This window comes from Pteropus alecto, unplaced genomic scaffold (assembly GCF_000325575.1).
Source record: "Pteropus alecto unplaced genomic scaffold, ASM32557v1 scaffold270, whole genome shotgun sequence".
NCBI classification, from domain to species: Eukaryota; Metazoa; Chordata; class Mammalia; order Chiroptera; family Pteropodidae; genus Pteropus; species Pteropus alecto.
In genome coordinates, this window is record NW_006430735.1 from 2240213 (window position 1) to 2260994 (window position 20782).

The window sequence follows — 20782 nt, forward strand, 5'->3', positions numbered from 1 at the left end:
CCTTGTTGAACCCAGCCTAAGCACTGTTTTAAACTTAATCCACACACAATCAGTGCGTTTTTAATCTTATGCAAAAACTAATTGTATTCAGGGGAATATAGTCTCTTAAGTTAAATGCTGCACTTTGCTATAGAGGTGAGCAAGTAGGTCACAGACTTTGAAATAGTAAAATAGAAAGTGTACTATTCACATTATCAAGGCATGATTGTAAATACCAAAGGTATGAAGAAATTTTTGATAAGATAAAAACACATGAAAACGTAAAAAGAACTGATGTATTGTATGCTAAGGTAAAATCAAAATGAATACTGATAGCACTCACTGTCTCTGACTTATTTAACTTTAAGAATACATGTGTTTAAAATACTTAATAAAAAATTTAAGTTGTTAGCCCAGAGCCCCCCAAAAGAAGCAAAACCTGGCGTGACCGAACATTTTTCTCTCTCACTTTTTAATCCTCTCCCAGAAAGTTAGAACAAAGTTCTTGCTTGAAAAGCAAAGATATTAAGTCGCCTATGGTTAAATGCAATAAAATCACGAGCATGAGCATCAAAACAAAATAAAACAAAACAAAACAAACAAAAAAACCCTCTGTCAAGATGATAAAGATTTGTGCCGGGTTATCTATGTATGTAGAAAAACCATTTTAAAGTTAGTCACCAGACACTACATCTGAAAAATGTTTTTTACAAAGTGGTATTTTTTCTTTGTTATAAGCAATATGACTGGAAAGTCTGATTAATGACACCCTACAGCTTTTATATTACTAGTTTTGCAATTTTAACAGATTAGATTTGTTTTATAAATCAAATGTAAACCTTTATGATTTGACATTGTCCCTTTTATTTAAAAAAAAAGCCATATTTTCAAGAAGCAATTTTCTTTGTTTTCAATGCCCATATTTTAACCAATCTATAATTGCAGGTGAATTTTATACTTACCATCATTCATCATTCCTTTTGATTCTTTAAATTCTAAGAATTAGTAACAAGCCAAGCAAGCAGTTAGTAAAGTTCTACAATTAAAAATCATTTCTAAATAAACAAATATACAGTAACATCATGCCAATTATTCCCCAGTTATAAATCCAAGTTAATTTTACAGCATTTGATTCCCAGTGCCTTTCTGTGGATCGTACCCACACCCCCCAGAAAGGTAACAAAGTTAGTTGAGAATACAGATCTAGATTTAGGGAGAAAGAGAGATGTTTTGGTCTCACCCCATGGTAGCAGCCTGTATCTTTCTCAAATTTATAAATCAGAAATTAAAATTTATTGAGATTCTTCTCTATTGAGGGTGCTATACTTCATCTTGGCCAATATCAAAAGGCAATGGTCCCCTGACCCAGTATCACCTGGCTAGTGCAAGCAACTACTTGGGAGACACACAAGTGCATTTTTCTCACAGGTAAGAATAATTGCTTTTGTTAAAAAGCAATTCTTGATAAATGATAAATTAAAAAAAAATAAGAGAGATCAAAACAAGAAAAAAACACTAGGTTCTTCCCAAGACACAGAAAGAACATTCTATCTGCTTTTGGGACTAGTTCAAATTATGATCTGGTAATGGGTCAAGAAAAATATACAAGTTTATAATAACCACATACCATTAAGGGGTTCCTCTACAGCTTTCTGGAAAATATTTAAAATATATTTACATAAAAATAGAATTTATTTCATGTACTTTTATACTACAAAATATATTTTATATATGCTAACATTTAAACTATAGAAAACAGTGAATCCTATAGACTAAAAACAAGGCAATCGAGGTTAAAAAAGCAAAGCTTGCCAAGTCACACAAATAGTTTAATAATAACTATATTATTCTCTTAATATTCTTCTATTTAGAATTTCCCACCCCACCTAGCTTCTGTTCGAACAATCCTAACTCCTCAAAAAAATTATTAAAGTAGAAATATAAATAGCAACATAATAAATAATACAGTTAAACAAGAGATGAGAGTAAAACAGAATCATTAAGTCATACAATATGAGCTCAGTAGCAGGGAAAGAAAATGTGTTAGAATTTAAGGGTCTAATGGCTGGATTATCCCTAACAAAGGCGTATTTAAAACTGCTGTATTTCTGACCAAAGTAGCTATGCCACCAATCTTTTCAGAATAAACACTTGTGGTAGACAACATCACCCACCCTCCTTGCCTTTGAGGCATGTCTGTTGTGGCTTGTCAGATTTAAGAGTATATGTAATCTCCACTTCTTGCCACACAGGAGTCTTGTTTTTGGCATTCCAAATAGAGCTATCATTAAATCCTTTATAGGAAGATGAGTACAATATAGTCCTTTTCAGATCTTATTTCCATAAAGTAGCTCTTGTTCCTATCACCATAAAGGTTTTTTCCCCTATCCCCTTCATTTACCCCTCTCAGTTTATCTCCTAATTTTACTCCTTTTCTTGGAATTTCCTCAGCTTATTAAGGTATCCAAGAAATAAAAAAAGCTACAGTATAGTTTGAAGAAAAATGCTTATAAAATGGGGGAAGGAGAGAAATTAATCATAAACAGAACAGACATTTTAAAACTATGTTTACATTTATTTATAGATTATTATTTTTAATGAAATAAATTTAATATAAATCTCTTTTTTAGGCCTGAAATATCATTTTGTATATTCACATCAAATGAACCTAACGGGTGAGACAAAATATTGGAATCAGCTTGCCTTCAGCAGAGATAATGACCATTATTCTTACACATAAACTTGTCAGTTCTGGGCATGAGAACTTAGAATAATCTTAAGGAATCACTTATTCTATCCTAATGCTACTAAATGATCAAACATAGGGTTTAAAATAGAATTAGATTTATTTACGCAAAGGTCATGAAATGACTTCAATATTCTCTTAATTTGACGTTATACTAAACAACAAAAGGGTTCAATATCTCAATTACCATTCCTCAGTCTAAACCATCAAGTGATCAGAACCAATTCATTTAAGAAAATTTAACTTACCCTAGGAGGTTGTATAGTCCTCTGATTGGAAGCTGATAAAAATTGAAAAATAAGAAAATCAATTTAATAAATGAAAGAAGTTAAGGCAATATGATGTTTAGTTTTAAAATACAATGTTCAAGGCTAAAACTAGAGGTGCCTGAAACTCCACTGAAAGTTTCAGCTTTCATAGTCTACTAAAAAACACAGAACATTCTTGATCATATGAATTGATGGAATAAAATGGTGCAAACACTACACCTACATCAAATAATAAACATACTCTATATCGCTTCCCTACTCAATCCAGCCAGAAAGTAAAAAGAAAGTGGCAATAACCAATCACTGTCTCTACTACATTGCCCACCCTTACGTTACTGCTCTTGTTCTTTGTACCCGTCTTTTTTTTTTCCTTCTTCTATCTTTCCAGTTTTCAAAGCTCCAGACAGCTAACAAATGAAAGAAAATATTCAGATACCTCTGAGTTTAAAGAACTATTCTTGACACTAGTTTTAGCTACAATCAAGCCATTCTTTATGTGTTCCTTCTTAGCTTACCCTTCACTATACTGAATGGATTGGTTAATGAAGATGAAGAAAAATAGGGTATGAAAAAAGTGATCAAAGGAAAAAGAGCTGCTCTAGTTGCGCAGTGAAGGAGAGAGAACTTCCTTACAAACCCAAGTGAGGAGGACCTACAGCAGCTAACACCAGTCCTAAATACAGAATCAGAGTGCTACAGATACAAAAGCATCAACGAGCAACATCCTGTGAATGACCCTGTAAGAGGGTGATGGTGCTGGTAAGAGCAGTCACCACCATTGTTCTCTGAATTGGATGATGGTACTGGATTTGCTTATTAGCAGATTGATGCAGGTCCCAGAACTGCTCTAGTTTTCTACACTATTTATTTACTACCACTCCTTCATGCCCACTCTACCAACCTTCCAAAGCTGACAAGAAATGGGGTGAGACCCAAACCAAGGGCAGCCACTCTACAGGCTAGCCAGAAGCTTATAAGGCTCTCTCAAACAGAGAAAAATGGCAACCGACTGGTCTGAAACGTCTCTCTCCCCAACTGAAATATCTGAAGGGGAAGAAATAGAAAGAAAACTAGAGAGCTGGTGATGGTAAAAGAAGGTGACAAGGAGAGAAAGCAAGCAAGGAGGAGCTCAAAGCTTAGAGCTATAGGTAAGAAAAGCTGCCAGTAGGAAGACATAAACAAGGACATAAAGGAGAGGAGCTGGTTGGCTAGTAGGTAAAGAACAACAGAGAGAGGAATTAAGTAACTATAACTGGCAGAGGGGCTAACTAACTCTTGTTACTGAAGAGGGCAATGCGATGACTCATTCCTTCCAGACATATGGGGTCCTTCCAATTCCTTAACTACTTACTGCTCCACTCTCTGTGATGCCCAGTTATGTGGCTGCTCTCATGAGACAGCCATCTCCGTTAATGTCATTTGTGGCTTCAAAGTAAATTTCCCTTACAGGAGGCACTTCAGAGAGTGGTTTGGTCTTTCAACCAAACAGGAAGAAAAGCTCTTTTCTTCCTGTTTAGAAGAAAATGGGTTGGGAATATGAGTGAGTTCACATTTAGCAGCCTTCCAAATAAACCGGGCTTCATTACAGAACTTTTTAAGGCACCATCATGATTGTTACATGCATATACAACTTACTTCAACTAAACCATGTTCTCTATGCATTATGCTCTATTTAGGAAGAGAACTGAACAGCTATGTAAATTTCTGAGGGTAATGTGAAGAGTCAGAGGTAAGATTTTAGAGTTATATTTTTGAGCTCAGAAATTAATTCATCAGAATTAGTATTAAGAACTGCCAAGTAGCTCCTTTTCTACCCTAATACTGTTTAAAAAATAGTTTCTGAGTTCCAATGCTCAGGCAGAAGGAATATCACACATTTGGCCTAGCCCATTCTGAAAAAGAGATCTATAAAGAACAATAACGATTCAAAGGGACACTTAGTCAACTGCAATCCCTCTAATATTATAAAATCAAACAGTGTAGAAGTTAATTTCATTTGAGTTAATCCTCTCCAATAAGCATATGACCTATGTGAAAAAAAGAATGATTGTGATTTATCTGTTGCCACCATGGGCCTAAGGCATCGACAGCCATATCTACATATTTTTAAACCACAATCCTTTAGCATTCTTACTTGTAATGTCGTTTCTTGATTTGTTCTTCTCTCTCTGAAACACCTGACACATGCCATAAATATATTTCTAGGTTTTGAATTTCCATGAATACTTTCTCTGTTGATACCAGATTCACCTCTCCTCAACAAAGGGCAAGAAAATATCACTGAATTTAAAAAATCAATCAATCAATCTATCTATCATTTTCCGTGTCAGTCTAAAATATACGAGCTACGGTAAATATGGTATCTGACTGCTAGTAGGTTAATCTGTCAAAACACAATTAATTATATGCCCTTATACTGGAAATGGCTTTAAAAAAGTAAACAAATGTTGACTCTTACAGAGAATGGATATAAACACCACATATATATAACGAGCCCAATTTTACTGAGTTTACTTAGTTTCTTTTAATCTTCCATGTGCTCTCATATTGTTATTGTTCTCACCTTAATTTCATTTTATAAAATTTAAATACTTCCATTGGAAAAAAAAATCCAATACAGTTAAATAAGATTAGAAAAAAAATGAAAGTTAAGATCCTACTTTTTAAAGTAAAAATTAAGGCTACAAATTTAAACTTGGAAATAATGAAAATGATAAAAATTAAACTTCTCATAGGTTTATTAATTTAAAGAGATAGCTTCAAAATTTTTTTTACTATCTATCTGAGGATTTTATTGCATTCCAGTCAAGACACAATCATTAGGCTTTTCCAAAACAGAGTATCTGCAATGAGTAAAAGTTATTTTGGAAACATTTACAATTTTTACTTGCTGATTCAAATGCTCAAATTTGCAACCTTAATATTACATATACTCAGATTTATACATCCAGATTATATAAGAAAAACACATCCATTTCTCAGTCTACTAGAGTATCTAAAGAACAACTTTCCTGTACCTTTTCTCTTCTTGCCCTTCAAGTGAAGGAAGATGTGCCTCTGAACTCTGGCATTGGATAAGTTGATTTGAAAAGTTAATTTAGAATATTCTCAACATGTCAATAAAATAAGACTAAATTCTTAACTTACATATGGTATTAGTTATATGTTAAACTATGATAAAAAATAACTTGGGGTAATTTTTCATAATTTCACTTTGATTTTAATATGAGAACAGCATGTTTGTAACCATACCAGTTTCACAGGCTTCTTAGGGATATAAGCAATGGAGAAGAGGGGTGAGCAAGATTAAGGGGGTGATGGCTAGACAATGCCTATTTCCACCTGAGTCAGCATCTCCAGACTTGTTGGCAACTGCACTGAACATCATTCTTTGTTACGCGTGGGAGGCATGGGGGAGCATGACCATAAAAGGGTGAGTGATTCAGATAATGAGAGAAAAAAAGAACAAAGAGCTGACTATTGGTCAATGACACCTAATTCTACCTCACTTTGTATGGACACTGCAGGTCACATACTGTTTTCGGGCATTCATAGGGAGCAACATAATCAGCAGTATCATTTTAAGAACCAGACAAATGGTGACTAGAAGACTCAACAAAAATAGAATATGTATCAACATTCATAATATGATGCTCGTGACAGCTACTAAACACATACTCTTCTGCTTTAGAAGTCTTAATTGTATTTTATGAACTTATGAGGTATGAATTAAGAAAATTTCATTGGTGAAATAACTCTGACATTATGAACACATAAACTAAAGATGGGCAAATTTTAATGAAGTACTGTGTTTTAATTGTTTATCTAATAAGTATTATTAAAAGGAGGTAAAGAATATATAACAGAATTGAACTCAATAATCAGTCAGCAAAAGCTGAAGTTCTGAAATAAAGATAATGTTTCTTTGGAAATACCATGCAAGGTCACATGGAAAATTATTCGACTGTAACAATTCAAGGTTTTTATGAAGTTTTAGAAACACATAAAATAAAATTTGCCTAAAGCAAAGCAGAAAGACTAATTTTTTTTTACTCTATTAGTTTGTAACGATTATTTTGATAAGTGTTTAAGAGTTGCTTTACTTCATAAATAAAAAATTATTTTAAAATACTTTTTTCAATTACAGTTGGTATATAACATTTTAGTTTTAGGTGTACAACATAGCAATTAGACATTTATATAACTTACGAAGTTATCACCCCAATAAATCTAATACTCATCTAACACCATACATAGCTATTACAATATTATTGACTATATTCCTTATGCTATACTTTACGTCCCCATGACTACTGTGAAACTACCAATTGGTACGTCTTAATCCCTTCACCTTTTTTACTCCCCTCCCAACAGTCTGGCAACCATCAAAATGTTCTCTGTATCTGAGTTTGTTTCTGTTTTATTTTGTTCTATAGATTCCACATATAAGTGAAATCATATGGCATTTGTCTTTCTCTATCTGACTTCCTCCACTTAGCACAATACCCTCTAGGTCCATCCACGGTGTTGCAGATGGCAAGATTTCATTCTTTTTTACGGCGCAGTAATATTTCATTGTATATATGTACTAACCCTCTCCTTTACCTATTCATCCATTGATGGACACCCATGTTACCTCCATACCTGGGCTATTATAAATAATGCTGCAATGAACATATAGATTCACGTGTCCCTTCGAAGTAGTGTTCTGGATTTGTTTGGATAAACACCCAGAAGTGGGATGACTGGATCCTTCTTTGTCTTTTGTTATAGCCTCTGTTTTAAAGTCTATTCTGTCTGGCATAAGTATTGCTACCCCAGCTTTTCTTGTTTCCATTTTCATGAAACATCTTTTTTCATCTTTTTACTTTGTCTGTGTGTATCTTCTGATCTGAAGTGAGCCTGTTGTAGGTAGTATATATAAGGATCTTGTTTTCTTATCCATTTAGCAATCTTATATCTTTTCATTTGAGCATTTAATCCATTTACATTTAAAGTAATTGTTGACAGATACGTAGTTATTGCCATTTTCTTATTAATATTTTTGGTCTTTTCTTTCTTCTTCTTAAAGAAGTCCCTTTAACATTTCTTATAATACAGGTTTGGTGTTAATGAACTCCTTTAGTTTATTCTTGTCTGTCAATTCTAAGTGATAGCTTTGCTGGGTAATCTTGGTTGTAGGTCCTTGCTTTTTATCACTTTGAATATTTCATGCCAATCCCTTCTGGCCTGCAAAGTTTCTGTTGAGAAATCGGCTGACAGTCTTAGGGGAGCTTCCTTGTAGGTAACTGATTGTAGGTTCCCCCTGATTGCTTTGCACCTGCTGCTTTTAAGATTCTTGCTTTATCATTAACCTTTGACATTTTAATTATGATGTATGTTAGTATGGGCCTTTTTGGGTTCATCTTGTTTGGGACTCTGCCATTTCCTGAGCTTGTATGTCTATTTTCTTTGCCAGGTTAGGGAAGTTTTCCATCATTATTTTTCAAATAGGTTTCCAATTCCTTGCTTTCTCTTCTCCTTCTGGTAACCCTCTGATGTGAATGTTGGTACACTTGATGTTGTCCCGGAAGCCCCTTAAAATATCCTTATTATTTTGGATTCTTTTTTCTTGTTGTTCTGATTGGGTGTTTTCTGCTACTTTAGCTTCTAAATCACTGATTTGATCCTCTGCTTCATCTAATCTGCTATTGATTCTCTCCAAGGTATTCATTTCAGTACCCATTTTGGTACCTCCCTATGTTTGTATCTATGTATTAGGTGAGGCTGCTATGTTTCCTGGTCTTAGTAGAGTGGCTTTATATAGTAGATGTCCTGTGGAGCCCAGTGGCAGAATCTCTATGGTCCCCTACGCTGGGTGCTCCATATTTGTCCCTTGTATGGGCTGCGTGTACCCTCCTACTGTAGTTGAGCCTTTGTTGCTATTGGCAGGTCAATGCAAGGGATTGACTCTAGGGCTGGTTTGTTGTGAGGAGTGGCCAGTGACTACACTGGAAGAGCTATTGTGCAAGGGCTGACCCTACAGAGCAGGATTCACTTTAGCAGGGTTCTGGTGCTTGCCCCGTCTGCCCTTTGGGTGTGTCAGTCTGGAGGTGCCTTGAGAAACCAAGCCATGAACTGAGGCCAGCTGCCACTAGGACTGGGCTTGGGGCTGCTCAGCAAGAGGTATGGGGCATGCCAAGGTCAGATACTGCTTATTTGGGTTTTGTGAATCTTTAAGATGTTTTACGAAAGTCTGCAGTATGAGCCAAAACAAGCCGTTTGTATGGAAAAGCCACTAGAAGTAGCTTGGGTTGGGCAGGGACTCAGGGAATCACCAGGGCGGGGAGACCAGTGTAAGCCAGGTTGATGGAGACTCAGATATGGCGGCTGCCTGTATCAGCACACCAGGAGCGGGGAGGGCTCCACAAAGGAACAATGGATTCTGCCAGTACTTCTCTCTGGGAGAAAGCTGCCCTTCCAGCCCTCATCTTTAAGCTAGATAATTCAGTTCCTCCTCTTGTTGCCCTGGCACCTTTCAAGCTGCAGCGCCAGAGCTGGAGCTCAGAAAGAGCGTATCCGTCAGTGAGTAAGTCTATGGGTGGGTCTTTAAGAGGAATGCCTGAAACTTCAGCAGCTCTCAGTCTCACTAAGCCATAATCTCAACAGGTTTTCACAGCCAGAAGTTGGTGTATTTTTCTCCTTGGCACTAGAACTCTGGGGAGTCTAGTATGGGGTTGGGACCCCCTCACTCTTCCAGGGAGACTTCTGCAGCTGAGATATCCCTCCCAATTTTTTGACTGCCACTTGCAGGTATAAGATCAGCTGTTTCGCAACTCCACCCCTCCTACTAGTGTCGAGGCAGCTACTTCGGCATGTCCTCAGTTATAGGGCTTCTGTTCAGCTAGACTTCAAGAGAGTCTCAATGATGGTTGTTCTGTAGTCTAGCTGTAATTCTAATATGGTCATGAGAGAGGCAAGCACAACATTTACCTACTCTGACAACTTGACTGGAAGTCCTCACAATTTCCAGAGTTCTGTTTTTTTTTTTTTTTTTTTAAAGAAGACATATAAACTAGATTGTAGGGAACGTCTTTAGCTTAGGTCAGACAACATACTAGTTTTAGGCACTATTGAAAGCATCTACCTCCATATGTGTATCAAAATAACTTATATAGAAACCTGTTAATTGAAAATTGGCAAATATAAAGTTTAGAAACAATAAACTAATTCTACACTTACTAACAATTGATTTTAAAAGTAATAAAAGCCTAAATTTTAAAACTCAATGTTTTTATTATATTAGTTTTAACTAAAAATATTTCAAAGTCAAATATCAGAGGATACTGCCCTTTAATTAACAAAACTGCCAGATTTTGAATTTCGATTCCCGTCTACTTAGTGCAGTCGAGGTCTGTAAACAGCCTGCTAGAAGAGCAAATGACAAATAGGGCTCTGTAAAATAGTTCTATCATAGAAACAATGGGCCAATTAAAGATCCTCTTCTATTTATTAAAATGAATCCTCAACCAGCTCTCCTTTTACTTAGTTTAAAAATCCTAAAACATAAAGCTATTTTCTTTATGTTTTAAGTTTATACATCCTAAAACATAAAGCTATTTTCTTTTAAGCTAGTGTATAATCTAAAATTTTCATTAATTCGTGATTTCTATCCTTTTTTATTAGTTACCAATATAAGCTGTAAGAGAACCAACCAAAAGCATTTTTTCCAAATTGTATACTTGAAATTCTTGACACAGACTAACAAAAATAAGGTCAACTTACCAATAAATTTCATATAAACTAATCCAAGTAATTCTGCTAGAGCTATAATACCCAAACCTGAAATCAGGAGAGGGCTGTGCAATGCAATACACTCTGTAAAAACAAATGAAATTTTATATCAGAAATTTGCACGAAATACCTGAATTTTTTAAAAGAACCAACAATTAACAGTAATAATATCAAGTTTTAAGGAGAATAATTATTTTTCTAATTATCAAGAAACAAAAATTATTAATATATGTTCACCCATTATTAACTTAATGAAATGACTCCAAATTATTAAAATAAAAAAAGCCATTGTTTGCATAACATGTATATTATCACAGGAAAACTAATGGAAAAGTGAAGCCTAAGTCTCCAACCAATTAGAGCCTGGTTATTTTAAAAAAGCTCTCCCATGAATATAAGCATAGCAGTTTGGCCCATAAGCCACATACAGCCAATAACTATCAAGGCAATGTGGAAAACACTGTTTTCAGTGGGGGCAAAATGAGAATTAAAAAAGAAGAGCTCGCAATATCAAATGCTAGCAAGAATGTAGAGCAACAGAAATGTTCATTCATTGGCTGGTGGGAATGCAAAACGGTACAACTGCTTTGGAAGACAGTTTGGCAAGTTGTCACTAAACTAAATATAGTCTTAACATACAATCTAGCAATTGCACTCCTTAGTATTTACCCAAATGAAGCTGAAAAATTATGTCCACACAAAAACATGTATGTCTATATTCTGTGTCTAGATCTGTGATTTTATAACAAATTAACACTTTTCCAATGTACTGAAAGCAACCAAGATGTCCTTAAATAGATGAATGGATAAACAAACTGTGGTATATCCACACAATGGAATATTATTCAATGCTATAAAGAAATGAGCTATCAAGCCACAAAAAGACAAGGAAGAACCTTAAATGCATATTACTAAGTGAAAGAAGTCAATCCAAAAAAATTAGATACTATACGATTCCAAGTATAAGAAAGACATTCCGGAAAATGCAAAACTATGGAGATAGCGAAAAGATCAGTGGTTGCCAAGGGTTTCAGGGTAGGGAGGATGAATAGCAGAGAGCAGAGGATTTTTAAAGCAGTGAAACTTTTCTCTATGATATTCTATGACTATGATCCATGTCATTATACATTTATCAAAATTTACCAAGAGTGAACCCTAATGTAAACTATGGACTTTGGGTGATAATTCAATATTAGTGTTGGTTCAATGGACTGCAACGAATGTGCCACTCTGGTGGGGGATGCTGATAGTGGAGGAGGCTTTGAGTATGTAGGGTATATGGGAACTCAATTTTGCTGTGAAACTAAAACTGCTCTAAAAAATAAAAGTCTATATAGAAAAAGGAGGAAGGAAGGAAGGAAGGCAGGAAGGAAGGGAGGAAGGAAGGGAGGGAGGGAGGGAGGGAGGGAGGGGAGAAGGACACGACAACGACAGAAAATAGAGCTCTAAGAGAAATTCCTAGTAAAAAGACTAGAGAGAATGTGACTCTTACCTGAAATACAGAGTCTTAGTCCAACCACAGCGAGCACAAAGCCCAGCACCTGAAGGATCAATATGGCAATGCTGAAGGAGGACATCCCAATAGCTGGAGCTTTGAAGAAAAAGCATGTTGAGAGTGTTTAAGAGGCAATCACTCTGATTTGTATTTTGTACAAAAGAGCAATATCCTATAACCAAAGACTGACTCTGGAGTTCCTTGTCAGATGGTAGATGCTTTCCCAGTGATCTAAACCATGTCTTTCTACACAAGTAATCAGCTCCAGATTCACACATTCAGCAGCTTTTATTTTTGCAGTGAACTGAGCTGGACTGGCAGTTTTTACCCAAAATCTTAGAACAATGCTGCTTTTACCACACTCGCATATTTTACAATATGAATGGCTATTATGCATGGCTTCACCATGTGCACACAAAATTGCTCCGGTGGAGAGAACCATTATGCAAGCATGCCATTCATTGTAAACGTTGTAATCTCTATATTGTGTGTCCAGATCTGTATTTTTATAACAAATTAATATCTTTCTAATATACAGCAACCCAGAGATAGGCTCTAAGACCAAGACTTAAATGTGTAAATAGAAAAAAAAAACAGATTTTTTAATAACAAAAATATGATAGTGATTTACTCCTAAAATGCAGTAAAAATGTTACCAATTATAGTTTGGGTAGCTATACTATCTTTTAAAACTACAATATTAAGATTTGCCAATAACTAAAAATAACATACATATTTCCACTATTTAAGATTTATAACCTTATTTTGTAGAACTAGTTTTTTTAAAGAGAGGTTTAGCAAAAGAAGAGAAAAGACAATTTATAACTTCAAAAAACTGAAATAAAAATATAAAGATAATCATTAGGAAATTATATAGCATAATTTTAAAAATCCAACTGGCATTAAATATGTGCATGAAAATCATTTTTTACTAAATATCTTGAAAACCTAATATAACCTTAAAATGTCACTAAGAATAGTTTGAGAAATATTTTAATAAACCAACTTTTATTGTATTATAAAAACTTTACAAGACAATTTTAATCAAAAATGCTGTTTTTTAAATTAAAAAGGTGGGAAAAATCATGCCAGAACAAATACTCACCTATCATAAACACAGAGTACTGAAGTAATATTAGTATCACGGTAGGAACTACAATTAAACCAAGTCCACTAGCCTTCTTTGTTGAGTATTCACCTGTTAATAAATAAAAACAATATTTAAAACGTTTTCCTACATACTTCCTACTCTATGGGAAGTTACAGTACTCAATACTACTGTTATGAACTGTGAAACGTTTAAAAATGTTTTCCCCAAAACATCACACAAAATAAGCAACTATTTTTTGATTATTTAAGGCCAAACTTAAGATATCTAAATATCAACATGTCGAAAACTTGAATGGCCTCTGCCTCCTTCTTAACTACTTTGCAGAATTCCAGTGAGAAACTATGGAGTCTCTCTTGTCAATCCCTTCATTTGTTGTATTTATTCTGTCCCAAAGTCAAGAGTTATTCTTTCCAGCTGTCCTTCTTCCTCATGTCCTAACTCCAGCTACAAACAGAGCTGCCAAATTTATGTTCCTGAACATTACACCCATACTGTTTCCACTCAAAAAACAATGGCTTTCTACAGTCCATGCTTTGAGTCCTAGCCTAACTTTGTTATTCTTTCCATGTGCTGCATATCCTTATTTCCCATTCACACTCCTATCCTCTAAATGGAAATGCTGTTTCTGATCTATTTGTTTCCCACATTTATTCCCATTCCCCTGTCTTGGCCAATGAGGTTTGCCTCTGTAGTGGGTTGAATGGTGGCCCTAAAGATATGTCTACCTCCTAATCTTTGGAACATATGACTATTAATTTACATGGCCAAAGAGTGAGCACTATATGTCAAAATATATGATTAAAGATCTTGAAAGAAGGAGCTTATCCTTAATTAACCAGGTGGGCCCTAAATCCAATGATAAGTGTCTCTAGGAGAGAGGGGTAGAGGGAGATTTAATACAGAGGAAATTCTAGAGCTATGCTGCCACGAACGAAGGAGTTGCAAGATTGCTAGCAAACACCAGAAACTAGAAGAGGCAAGGAATGGACTCTCCCTTAGTCTCATGAGGGAGTGTGGTCCTGATGACATTGTTATTTCAGACTTACGGCCTACAGAACTATAAGAGAATTGCTATTGTTGTAAGACACCCAGTTTGTGGTAATTTCTACAGTAGCCCTAGGAAACTAATAAGCATCTCTCACCACCCTGAAATGTCCTCAACCTTATCAATCTTGCCTTCCCTCATAGTAACTGTACATCTTACCTGGGATGAAAAGAATGGCTCCAACAATCATAACTATAGTCAGCACTAGTCCAGCAACAAATAAAAGAATGGTCTTCTCCTTCGTAACAGTGGAATATTTAAGTGCTTAAAAAAACAAAGAAAGAATTGCATGAACTCAGACACGAGAAGTAAAGCAACTTCTGTAACTTAAAAAGTGCAGAGACAAACTGATTAACTTCCTATTACTGAATAACCTTTGAGGAACAACTCCTTCATAATAAGCCGCTTCAAATCTTTTTCATAGTAAGTCAATGGCTAAACAGTGTCACGGCAGAATAAACATGGATGCTGAATTTACTGGTGATGCCTTTATTCCCCTAACTTTAAAGATAAAGTCATATTCATGAGACTTTATCAACTGAGGCATTATCAATATTTCGGGCCAGATAAGCCTTTGCTGGAGAGGGGGCTGCTCTGCGCATTATAGAACATTTAGCCTTATAGCCTCCCTGGCCCCTACAAACTACATGCCTAACAGCTCCCAAGTTGTATAAATTAACAATGTCTCTAGGCACTTTCAAATGTTACTTGAGAAGTAAAACCACCCCAGGTTTACAACTGATATAGATAACGCTGATGGGAAATAATTGGCAAATTAATACTGAGAGAAAGAGAACTTTGTTCAACCTTATATAAAATTAGTAAGGCATCTGGAAATCTAGATATTTTGTTTTGAAAAAGCAGAATAAACACTGGACAAATCACATCCTCTGGAAAGCCTGAGGGGCGAAATGCTTAAATTGTTTAATTAAAATAATTTCATAAAAGTAAACTATAAATATTCAACAGGACTCATTACATATGTTATTGTTTTTGATGCTAGCTCTATCGTCAAATACCTAGTACCTTCCCTGAATGAATAATATAATGGATATACCTAAAAATATTTCTTTTACTACATCTTCACCTTTTGGGTTTTGTTTTGGTTAATATTATTATTATCATTATTATTTTACCAAGCAAGTTGTTAAAATTAGCCAAAAGCTGACTGAGTAGCAGGGAGAAACAGAGTACATGATTAAAATTCTACTTTGTTTCATCCAGGCCATTAGTCAATGTCCCAAGGGAGAAAATGTGTAAAATTTTACATTTCGTATTAAATTTGCTTTCACGAAAATGACAAACAGATCAAATACAGTAAAAAACAACAAATAACCCCCTAAATGACCAGGCTAAAATCTATCTTTAACGTATTATAACCCAGGGTTATATGCTAACCTATGGTTAAGGTATTTGAGGTATAACATAGGCACATACCCAAAGATTTTTAAAAATCACTACCAACTCATACCTTAGATTGTAACCTCAACTTTATTCTCTTTAGGGGGAGATGGAAGGCTAATCAATCATCAGTCCTAAAGCTGAGTAACTGAAATTGACATTAATCAGAAAAGAATAAAAAACAATATGGCATGTTCCCCAAGCTTTTATTTGATCCATCCAGCCTTAGTCTTACCACTCAGTTATATGAGTCATGACTATGACTCAGTCATGTCCCTGCCTTCTTATAAGGCACAGATTTTCACAGCTTCCCTATTTTCTAGTCTCGAACACTGGCTAGGATGAAATTCACTGTAGAGGTTACAAAAGGCACATAGAAAAACAAACTTTCTCTAGATATGTCAGGTTTTTCATTTTAATTCAATGCATATTATTATCTAAGTAGAGCTTGAAAGTTCTGCAAAAGGCTTATAAAATAGAAGCCGTTTCAAATGCACCTCACAATTGAACATTCAAAAGACAACCTTCCAGGCTTAATTCAATACATGAAAGAGCTACTAAAGATGAAGCAGCAAAAATTCACCTTAGAGTACAGTAGAAGTTCATGCAAAAAGGATGACTTATACCATTTTTAATTAAAATAAGAATTCGACCCTCATATAAATTCAAAATTAGGAAAAAAATGCTAAAAAAAGCCATGATAATAAAACACCACAAAAACACCACTATTGACAGTGTTCTACCATAGAATGACCTTTTTAAAACCTTTGCATATAAATACTGAAGGTGGCTTTAGTTCTTGTTGATTAATTCAACCACTATTTCTTTTTCAAGGTTACCTTCAACTCTTCCTTAAATTAAGCAGCCATTACTAACATATATATCAGCGGGGTCTACTTAAGTAACCACAGTCAATGAAAGAGGATCACCACACTTTCTTTAATAAATCTTTATAAAGAGTTTCTTTTGATTGTTTTCTTTGCTCACAATGGTCATAGTTTAGCATACCCCACAGTAAGTGTGGAAAAGGTACCTTGCAGCCCAGTTGTCAATTTTCAGCATAGTTAAAGGGTTAGGAATCTGACATAGATGCTATAGAACTCAAGAATCTCAAGGATCTTTTTTTGGTGGTCTTTTCTTGTTCTTTAAATAGTAGATTTATCCTTATCTATCAAATCTATGAAAACTTTAAGTGTAAACAAAGGAAATAAATTCAAGTACCTCCCCAAACACCTAGCATTAAGATGAAGATAATTTAATGTGTTCTAACAGCAGGCTCTTATCAAACTTTCTGGTATGATTTTCTGGCTACTTGGCAAGACAAATCTTTATAATTTCAAAATTCTGCACGCTTTAAAAGATTTCCCTCAGCTAAAAGTACTGAAATCAACATACAATAAAATGAGAAATAACAGTATTTACATTTTTAGATACTTTTTTTTTTTTAGCAGTTTTAGGTTTTTAACAAAATTTAGAGGGAGGTACAAAGAACTCTTACATACTACCTGCCCCTATACATGTATAACTCCCCCATTATCAATATCACTCACTAGAATGGTATATTTTTAGCAAGGATGAGCCTACACTGATACATCATAATCACCCAAAGTTCATAATTTACCTTAGGGTTCACTTGATGTTACCTTGGTGTTGTATATTCTATGGGTTTGGACAAATGTATAACAACATGTATCCATCATTTAAGTATCATACAGAGTATTTTCAGTGCCCTAAAAATCCTCTGTGCTATCCCTATGCATCTCTCCCTGCATCTCACTTCTAGCAACCACAACTCTTTCTCTACAGTTTTGCCTTTTCCAGAATATCTTATAGTTGAAATCATACAGCATGTAGTCTTTTCAGATTGGCTTCTTTCACTTAGTAATATGCATTTAAGGTTTCTCCATGTCTTTTCATGGATTGATAGCTCATTTCTTTTTAGTGGTTAATATTATTACATTATCTAGATGTATCACAGTGCATTTATCCACTTACCTACTGAAAAAAACATCTTGGTTGCTTCCAAGTTTTGGCAATTATAAATAAACTGCTATAAACATTCCTGTGCAGGTTTCTGTGTGGACATAAGTTTTCAACTCCATTTGGATAAATACCAAAAAGCACAACTGCTGGATCATCATATGAAAAAATATGTTTAGTTTTGTAATAAACTGCCACACTGCCTTCCAACATGGCTGTTTTGCATTCCTACCAGCAATGTATGAGAGTTTCCATGGCTCCATACCCTCACTAGCATTTGGTGTTGTATTTACATTTTTAACAAAATTTAGAACCTCAGTACTCTTGACACAAGAATACTAAATATACGAGAAGACAATATTACTTTTTTCTCAACAAATTAGGAAATCCAGAATGTTCCCTGTTATACCTTCCATAAAATAATTAAATCTAGTCAGCCATTTCTCAGAAATGGGGTAAGTTGGTCCACTTATTTGTTCTACAAATATTTACTGTGTAGCTACAACATATTGGCCCTTTTATCAGTCCATCTCAACAACATCAAGGTACAAGTATTACTTTATTTCTTTATTCAAGAATTGACTGGGCATCTACTACGTGGCAATCACTATTCTAAGTGCTGGCAGCTGACAAAGACAAATACTCCTGCCTGAAGGCCATAACATTCTAATGAGAGTGAGTGATGCGAAGTGTTATTTCGACATCATCTTTCCCAGTTAAATAAAAGGTATGGGTCTACTCTAGCCTAAGAAAGTCCTTTTATGTAATCTTTTAAATTCATGTGAATGAAGAAATGGCATGTCCGTCTAGCCACCCGAAGAAACAGCTGTTAGAAACAAATATTCCATTAGGATTTTCTCATTTCCTTGTCACTGATATAAAGCACATATAAGATATAATACAGGTTGCAGTTGATGAAATGTGGTGAAATTAGCAGGCCAATTTGAAGATTAAATAATATTTATCATCTTAGTTTTCATGATACTCTGAAGACAGGATTTGATATGCCCTTATAGGCCTACACAGACCACAGTCTATGAACAAACCCCCCAAATCCAAGAATTCAATGCTTGCTCAAAGACATAACATTTAGATGGTCTCTTATTAAGTGATTAGTGACTTAGTGATGATACAAGAAAGCTTACCAGTGAGGTATAACTCATATCAGATTAAGAATAAATCATAAAGGGGGGATGTGTTTGCTTTTATTATTAAAGTGCTATTTTCTGGTAACTCAAGAAAAGTAATTTTAGAATATTTTTAGGTATCTGTTGAGCTGAAAGTCAATATTGTCTTTGATGCAGGATAAAGCACAATAACTTTTAAAATAAAATTAGAATTTCAAATTTTGAAATTATTTAATTAAAATTAAATTTTAAATACTATTTAAAAATACTTAACACACTCATAAAACAACAACAAAGAAGGTTCTGTGAAACTGATGAGAGGGAAGAATGAATATTAATGCCAATGATAAACCAGTTACTTGCCAGAGGCAAGTAAAATAATTTCATAATAAACTACATACACTATCCAACCTGCTTTGATGAAACAACATTGTCAAAATGAATAATAATTAGAAATCACATTCTCAGTCTATAGGATTCAGAAATAAAAGAGCCCAGGCCTGTGGAGAAAGTACTTTGAATATAAAAGATTAAAGAAGAGGCTATCCAACATACTAACTTCCTTTTCTTGGTTCAAAATATTCCCTGGCCTTGTGGATGATGCCATAACTTCAGAGTGTATGCAGGAAGTTGGGAAGTTTGATTTGGGAAGAATCAAAGGAATAGCAACTACATTTCTACAAAAGAGTATATTGCTGAGCTATAGTTTTTTTTTTTTCAGTTCTTTCTAAAATAAAACCAGTACATAAAACATATTTAATAACAAAATGTGGTAATTATGTGAACAGGACGAAGGAAAAGCACTGAGAGTTCGAGATTAACAGAATTCAGAGTAAAACTGTATGTGGGACATAAAACGGAAAGCAACAAACTAACAAGACAAACAAAAACTCATACACAAAGACAACAGTTTAGTGGTTACCAGAGGAAAAGCAGGAAGGGGAGGAGGTAGATAAGGGTAAAGGGGATCAAATATATGGTGAAAGAAGGAAATTTGAGTTTGGGTGGTGAACACACAATGCCATATACAGATGATGTATTATTAAACTGTACACTTGAAATCTGTATAATTTTATTAACTGTCGCCCCATAAATTTAATTACAAAAAAAGTTAAAAAAAGAATTCAGAGTAAAGTTAATAGCAAAGTCTTATTAACAGAAGCTATCAACCAGATCACAGAATGATTCTTTTTAATTAAATTTATTGTGATGATATCATATCTTCCTGTATAGATATTTCCTGGTGCAAATTAGTATATGTCCTCACTTCTTCAGAAAGATTTTTCTAATCTACGAGGAAATTCTCTGTCCCATTACTTCTTTTAAAGTGCTTTCATGGCCTAATTACTTTTAATATTAAGCTAGTCTTCAAAATTGAACTCAAGGACTAAGCAAGATCGCAAGGTTGTTGTGACAGAGAATTTTTTTGTTCTTGAATTTCCCAACAATGATTTCTAGAAGGACATCTAACCAAATACCACAAGCAGGAACCAAAATCCTTGTGGAATAATCTTGTGCAGGGACTAGAAAGTTAGAAAATGAAATGAAAGATAATCTTGAATGCACAAGTTTTAAATAAATTACTACAATCCTGGCTTTGCACAGTTCTGATATGCATAAATTTCAGTTATCGTGATTTAGTTAACATAAGTCCTCTAAAAGCCCAGTTCAAATTTCAGTTACCACAATATATTAACTGAGCAAGTGCATAAAGTGCAAACTTCACTGCCATTTCTTCGGTCCACAAATCACTACATAAATAACAGATGTGCATCGTGATCAGTGACCAATCATGTCACTTTCAAAGAACTGGTCACTGCACATCTGTTATTCAATTCACTCAGACAGCAAAGCAT

The 20782-nt window shown here is 34.6% G+C and overlaps 1 protein-coding gene across 1 annotated transcript in view; it reads right to left on the reverse strand.

Moving 5' to 3' along the window:
* CD47 (CD47 molecule) overlaps window positions 1-20782 on the reverse strand; it is a 47433-nt gene that overhangs the window by 1510 nt on the left and 25141 nt on the right. Inside the window, exons 6-12 of the mRNA XM_015594944.2 lie at window positions 14578-14682; window positions 13368-13460; window positions 12260-12358; window positions 10759-10851; window positions 2974-3005; window positions 1607-1631; window positions 942-974 (exon numbers count right to left, since the gene is read on the reverse strand). Of these exons, the coding sequence (XP_015450430.2) occupies window positions 942-974; window positions 1607-1631; window positions 2974-3005; window positions 10759-10851; window positions 12260-12358; window positions 13368-13460; window positions 14578-14682 (480 nt within the window). The remainder of the gene's footprint in view (window positions 1-941; window positions 975-1606; window positions 1632-2973; window positions 3006-10758; window positions 10852-12259; window positions 12359-13367; window positions 13461-14577; window positions 14683-20782) is intronic.